Source organism: Perognathus longimembris, chromosome 3, assembly GCF_023159225.1.
Source record: "Perognathus longimembris pacificus isolate PPM17 chromosome 3, ASM2315922v1, whole genome shotgun sequence".
NCBI lineage: Eukaryota > Metazoa > Chordata > Mammalia > Rodentia > Heteromyidae > Perognathus > Perognathus longimembris.
In genome coordinates, this window is record NC_063163.1 from 59,625,514 (window position 1) to 59,632,751 (window position 7,238).

The following is a 7,238-nucleotide window of genomic DNA, read 5'->3' on the forward strand; positions in this document are numbered from 1 at the left end:
TATCCACTTCAGAATTTATCCTAGTTACTTAATGTAACGTTAAGGAAGAATAGACATAAACATGACTTCTTAATTTTAAAAGACGACTATGGATGGAATCAGCTGATAAGCCCAATATAATGTCTCTCTATTTAGAATACCACACAACCATAAAATTAAAAATGAAAGGAAGTGGACGCAATTAGAGAATATTTTATAGATCAAATAAGCTAATCTCAGAAAACTTACATTTTCACTCATGTGAAAGCAAAACCTAGAAGGCATATTCGTGTATATGCTTCTCTCTTTCTCTCTAAATGATTATATATATGTATATATATATCCATATACATAACTATTTATACAGATAAACACAGAACAGGAATATGACCAAAGGACTACCTAAGAAGAAATGGAAGAGAGTTGGAAAAATAAAAATAGTGGGGAAACAAAATTGAAATACTTAGATTGCTTGCAATAATTGCAGCAGAACAAGGAAACCTGTTCAAAAAATTCGAGGACAGTGATTATAAACATATGTGGAAATATAGCAAGGAAATTCTCCTTACAACACATGTCAGCTAATACGAAGGGACTATTTGTAAATCATGTATCAATATGCAGAGCAATGTTTAGAAAGGGATGGATCAACATACCAAAAAAAGGTTTTTATACTACTTCAGATTCTGTATACTAAACTATTGAATGGAGATAGAACTCACTGAATACTTCCTCACAATGAAATTATTTCAAACACAGGTGGCTGTACCCCAAAACACCGACAATAATGAATGCTAACCAAGGATGTGGGGAAGAATTGGGAATGAGAATATGAAGTGATGTGATAGTTCTGGGAATACATGTCAGGTGGCAGATCGTCACAGTTAACCATATGACTCAATACTTCAGTTGTGAGATATTGCACATACACAAAGAAATGAAAGCACACTTCCACTCAATGCCTTGTACACAAATGTTCAGTGCAGTATCACTCAGACCAGCCACCCCAATACATATTTGAAATATGGTATATCTAAGTGATGGAATATTGACCATCCGAAGGAATGTAGAATATAGACAACTTGGTTGAACTTTGGAAACATACGAAGTAAAACAAGCCAGGAAAATCTGCATAAGCACTTAGAAAAACCCATTGGTGGTTGTCTATCTGGGTGATGTTGAGCGATAGCTTCCTAACTCTGTCAATGTAAAGTACACTAGCCTGCTGTATATTTGGAACATAGGGTAGATGAATTAGATCTCAAGGAACATGTTGAAAAACTTACTTTCCCCTCCACTTCTAAGGGAGGTAACTACAGTTCCCATGTGCCTGTGCCAGTGATGCATGGTAGGCCTCCATGAATGCAGAATGTATCAATATCTGAGGTTTGGAGGACACACTTGTCCTGCATCAGCACACAGCCTATTGCTGGATATGCTGCAATGGCCTCCAGAACTGTGGCCCCCAAGTCAATGGCAGGTGATCTTGTCCTGTCCCTCATGGATTGCCATGTCCTTGAACCTCGGTTCCATCACCTTTCCTGCTTGCTTAATTCAGGACTAATATTAGGAGCTGCATGGCCAGGGTCAAATCTTCTGGAAGCAAATCCAGGCAGAAATGGGACTCTTCTCCACATTCTGGATACAGGTGGTACAGTGAGAGAATCTGGGGTTCTTGCTCTTCACCTGACATAGAAGAAGAGGAGCTGGCATCCCTTCACACACAGTCCTATTTTGTTCCCAATGTTCCTAGAACACTCAAGCTCTTGGGGCTGTAACAATTTCAGCAAGGCCATGGAATACCGTCAGCAGGTCCACCAGGCAAATCCTCCATCTGGCACGGCCTAAAATGCCATTTTTCACATTGCAGGCTTCCCCACTGGGTTAGGCAGGCACACAGGTATCCATGAAGCACAGCAAGTCTGGGCCTTTGGCCCCCCCACTAGGCCAAGCCATGAAGACATTGTACTCTGGAGGTTCCATAAACAGCAGTCAGTCGTGTCCACCGTGGAGCTCTGACAGCCCATCTGGACCTGCGGGCCGCGAGTCCCTGGCAGGCAGCTTCCAAGGCTCGTGGGCTCCCAGTCTGCTTCCAAAATGGCGGCATGACGGTTGAGCCGGACTGAGAGAAAAGGGGTGGGGTGGAAGGTCTCCTGGGCAGCCAGAAAGCCCCTCTTTTGGGGGACACCGCTCCCCTCTCCAGGAAAGCCATGGAGACAGAAGTTATGCTTGCAGGTGAAGCTGGCGGAAATGGCCATCAAGCCTCCCCAGGTAAGGTTCCCTAGGTCACACCCCAACGTCCGGCCCTGCCTCCATCACGTGATGTTCAGGGCTAGGCGCCGCCCCCAGCGCAAGCCCCCTTGCTGTATTGGTCCTGCCTTCTGCGTAGACCCGCCCCCAGTGCTATACCCCACCCAGTATAGGTCTGGCCTTCTGCGTAATCCCGCCCCCAGCGCAAGCCCCCACCCTGTATTGGTCCTGTCTTCTGCGTAGACCCGCCCCCAGCCTGTGAGACAGCAGGCCTGGGTAGCCCAAGCCACAACCGAATGCCCAGAAGAGTGACTTTCTTTCCTGAGGCCGGGCTGCCGTCACTCTCCTCCTGAGAAGGCCCGAGGGTCTCAGAAGCACTGCTCCAACCGATGGCTGGTCCCTTAAATGTCCATCTCAAATTGTGATCTTCACCAGTCACTCGCTTTTCTCCTGGTCTGTTAGGCGGGTGCCTTTGGCTAGCATCCACAGGGGGTTCATCACTGCTAGGGCTGGGGACCCCAGGAATGGTTGGCAGGTCCCCCGGGGGAGTTTAGGCCACAGGTGAGTTGGGACACTCCACCCGGAATTTGCGGTCATAGATGCTCCTGGCTCCTCCATGGTGGTGCTGCAGGGGGTGCCCCCCAGGGTGGTGCAGAGGGCCCCAGGTGGCAGCTTCAGGTTCTCGCCCAGGGAACCCCTCTCCCACGGAGGCGGGCAGGATGCCTAGGTTCAGGGGCTGGCAGCAGCTACTTCCCAGGACCTGTCTTTCCCATGAGGGAGAGACAGGCGGGTGCCATGCAACCGCCTTCAGCCGGCCCAAGCCTCCACCCTTCTGTGTTTGGCTCCTTTCATCTCCTCAGGTTAGACTTGAGTCTCCCCAAAACAGTCATCCTTTCATGGATACGGCTGGCTTCATGGGCACCACAAGTAACCCAGGCTCTTGTATTGAACACGGTGTACCCCAGGAGTCATCCATATCTGTAAGGGACTCTGATTCTGGTAGGGAATGAATTTTGCCAACTCCTGTGTGGGTGTGGTGCTAGTGGTTCCCAGAGCACTTCAATGCTAGATGAAGTTGATTTGTTATCTACCATTTCTCTCCCCTTTCCTTGTATTTTCTTTTCTTTTTATTAAATTTCTACTTGCTTCCTTCTCTACTTCCTCTTACTCCTCCCCTCCTTTCTGTTCCTCCCAATAATCGTCCTCCTACCCCCATACTTGAACTCTTTTTCTTTTTCTTTCTCTGTCTCTTGGCTGGAAATCTACCACTTCTAGATTTGGGTGGTTAATGGCAGAAAAGAGTCTCCGATTTCATTGCTCCAGGTGGCTTTGAAGCATGATCTTCATATCTCAGCCTCCTGAGTATCTAGGATTACAGGTGTGAGCCACTGGTGTCAGACTCTGCTCCCTTCTTCCAATAACATTTAAGCATAATCTCTTGCCTACAACAAGTACAAACCTGCCTTTGATACTTCATTCCCTTTCCAGCTTCTACTCTAATTTTCTCTCTTCTTCGTTTACTCTTTGGAAGGAGAGTATTAATAACTAAATTAAACTAGTTTATAGAGAAGAAAGGAAGTAACAAAGACAGAGAAAAGGAAAGTAGGGAAGAAAGGAAGGCAGGCAGGAAGAAAGAAAATAACTATGGTTCTTATATTTCATCATAGACTTCTTTACACACATTGAAATTCAACATTTAGGAACCTCCCAAATTTTCTTTACCTCGGTGATGCCAATTGATACATGTTGTAAATGTAAATATTTGCTAGAAGCTAATAATAAATGGTTTCATATAATATTAAAACATTTAATAACAATATTATTTGATAATTTAATAATGATAATAACAACTAGTAGTGTACCAAGGTTCCTTGTAATTGTTATTACTCATATTCTTGAATGTGGCCAATGTTACTGGAATGAAATGTAATGTAAGTGTTGTATTGATTTGCATTTCCTGTATGACTAGAGATTTTGGGCATGTGGTCATGTGTTTATTGGCCATTATGTATTATACATCTCATTTGCCTATTTATTGTGTTGTTGATTTTGAGGGGGTTTAGATTCTTGAGTTCATGGTGCATTCTTGATATTGGATCCTTGTTCAATGTATCATGGGTAAAGATCTTCTCCCATGCTGTAGGATGCCTTTTTAGCAACTACGTTTGTAACGTTACTCAGTGTGTCCAGGCCCTGCTGAGGCACGGAGAAAGCGTGGGCAGGTGATGTTCAGAAGGGTGTCAGGCAGGTCATACTGGCCCATGCTGACTCCTCTGTCTACAGGGTGGGGACATGGGGAAATGGAGTCTCCAAGCAGATGCTTCCTGCAAACAACTGAATTAGTGAGGACTGGGTATATGGTAGCTGTGGCAGGCGGCTGGCAGTGTGTGAGTGAGGATGTCCACTGTACTAAAATGAAATCAATTATACTTTCTTTCCAGAAAACAGACTGGCTCAAAGACACTGGTTCAAACCTAGGTTCATTTCCCCAAAGTATAGTTTTTTCCATCTCTGTCTTCCTTGGGAACTCCCAGGACCTCCCTCCTATTGCATCTTCTCCCTTGCCTTCAGCCTAGTACTTCAGGCAGTGTGACCTCCATTGTCCTGTCCTTGATAAAGTCTCAATCCATCAAATAAGGTGACTCGCTATGATCACAACATGTGCTGCATCCATGCGACATACATTTGATATCCACCCAGGCTCCACAGCAGTATGAAGCCTCCCACAAGCCCTCAATGTCAACTTCCATTCACGTTGGTTAGTGACGCCATGCAGTTCCTTCGATGCCTTCCTTTGGTTACCAGTAGGATACAGGTTGCTCCTGTGTGTCCCAGCTGAGGCTTCTCATTTACTCTCTGGGCCTTTGGCATGGTGTACAGGATTCTATTAGGAAACCACCCACCAGCCTCATCTTTGCATCTATAAATTCACTGTTCACTGGCTGTTAGTGGTTCACACCTGTAGCCCTAGCTACTCAGGAGGCTCAATCTGAGGATTTAGAGTGAAGCCAGCCCTGGCAAGGAAGACCATGAGACTGTTATTTCCAATTAATTATTCAAAAACAGCCATCAGTGGAGCAGTGGCTCAAGTTGGAGAGCACTAGCTTTGAGCAAAAAAATGCCCATGGCCTGAGTTCAAGACCGGGCACACACACACACACACACACACACACACACACACACACACACATACAGGAAAGAATGTTTACAGACTCCTTGGGCAGGCAGAACAGCTGCAAGCAGTATGCACTCTGTCCATTGGCACATAACCATCTGGTGGCAGTATCAGGTAGTGCAGGTGAGACTGAAATGATTCCTTATAAATGACCAGAGTAGCTACAGAGGCATCTCTTGGGACCCGTGCCAGAGATTTTCTAAAGCAATGCCAGCACTTTGTTTTAGCAAGGACCAGGTGATGTCTTTCTATTTCTGCAACCCCTCAGAGTGCCTAGTACTTATTACAGACTTGTTGGTTACTTATTTGGTTTCCCACCTCATCTCAACTATCAAATTGTTACCAGATTTTTAGGGCAACATTTCCAGCTGTGAGAGGTCTGACAGAATGGGGTGGGCCACCCATCCCATAACATCAACTAAAGAGGCATGAGGTAGTGACAAACAGAGAAAGGAGATATAGCTATTCAGCATGTCCACATTGGGAAAAAGAGATAAAGGGACTGCAAGTCCTTCTTCCAGAGGTTGACAGGAACTATTGAGGATTTATAGAACAGGAAGATAAAGTGTTGTTGCAGTCATAGCTGACAGAGCATGAACCTTGATGGGGACAATGGACTGACAGAACATTATCTCGGTTCTGGCTCTCTGGGCTTCTCGGCCCTGTCATCACTTGAATAAGGCAATCTAGTCCCCATGAAATGATTGTTCTTGCTATTGGTTTAGCTACACTTTCACAAATAATTGACCTCATTGGGGTGTGATCTGAATTTCCTGGTTTGCTTTGTAAAATTTTTTATTGTATAGGTGACAAATAGAGGGTTTGTACTTAAGTAAGGTAATGAGTACATTTCTTTTCCAACATTGTTACCTCCTTTATGCAGGTTTGTTGTTGATCCCATCTTTGGCATAAATGTGTTTATCCATCCATCAGGGTCATCCTTTCTGAATCTAAAGTATCTAAATTAGAGATTCAGAAGAAAATGGCTAAATAGGCAGAAGTAGCCAGAGAGGACAAAATGGCCAGTGATTGCCAACTCCTTCAGTATCATGTTGTCCAGGGCATTGTCACCAACATGTGCCCCAATTCACAGCCTCAAATATCCATGCTATCTCCTCCACACATGCAGTTTTTCACTTTACCCAGTCTTCCAATCCTAGCACTTTTCACTAATAATTTAATATATTTGGGTGGGTAGGGTTGGGTATTGGAACTTGAGTTTAGAGTCTGAGTGCTATCCTTTGGGTTTTTCATTCAAGGCTGGCACTCTATATTTGAACCACAGCCCCACCTCTGCCTTTTGCAGGTTAATTGGAGATAAGAGTCTCACTATCTTTCCTATCTAGATTAGCTTCAAATAATTATCTCAGTTCTGTTCATCATCATTCTGGTCAGATCTCAGCCTCCGGAGTAGCTGGGATTATAGGTGTGAGCCACTAATGCCTGGCTTTGCTGAGATAGGGCTTTGATTTAGGCTGTGGCTGGCCTCATCTGTTGATTGTCCTCTTGGTGCTTCCCTGCTGGCTGGGCTAACAGGTAAAGGTCAATGTACCCTGCCATGATGCTTTCCCTACAGACTGAGATAGCAAGTGTGTAAACTACACTCAACCATTATTTCAAATAGATTCTTGCCATTATTTCGTTTTCCACTCAGCTGTCTCTCAAATACAGTCCGCTGACACCCACCTTCCACAGAGCTAAGATTACAGGCTGCAGCCTCCTTGCTCTGCTATAAAATTGACTGCTTACAGTGAGCCAATTTTTCCCAAAAAGGAAAGGAAGTCACCAACCTAAAGGGTTAGTTTCGTATATTTTTATTCCATATAAACAATGA

The 7,238-nt window shown here is 44.7% G+C and overlaps 1 protein-coding gene across 1 annotated transcript in view; it reads right to left on the reverse strand.

The window, feature by feature from the left end:
* LOC125347617 (phosphatidylinositol 3,4,5-trisphosphate 3-phosphatase TPTE2-like) overlaps nt 1-2,086 on the reverse strand; it is an 85,108-nt gene extending 83,022 nt beyond the window's left edge. Inside the window, exon 1 of the mRNA XM_048340611.1 lies at nt 1,949-2,086. Coding sequence (XP_048196568.1) covers nt 1,949-2,086 — 138 coding nt within the window. The remainder of the gene's footprint in view (nt 1-1,948) is intronic.
* Between the last annotated feature and the right edge of the window lie 5,152 nt (nt 2,087-7,238).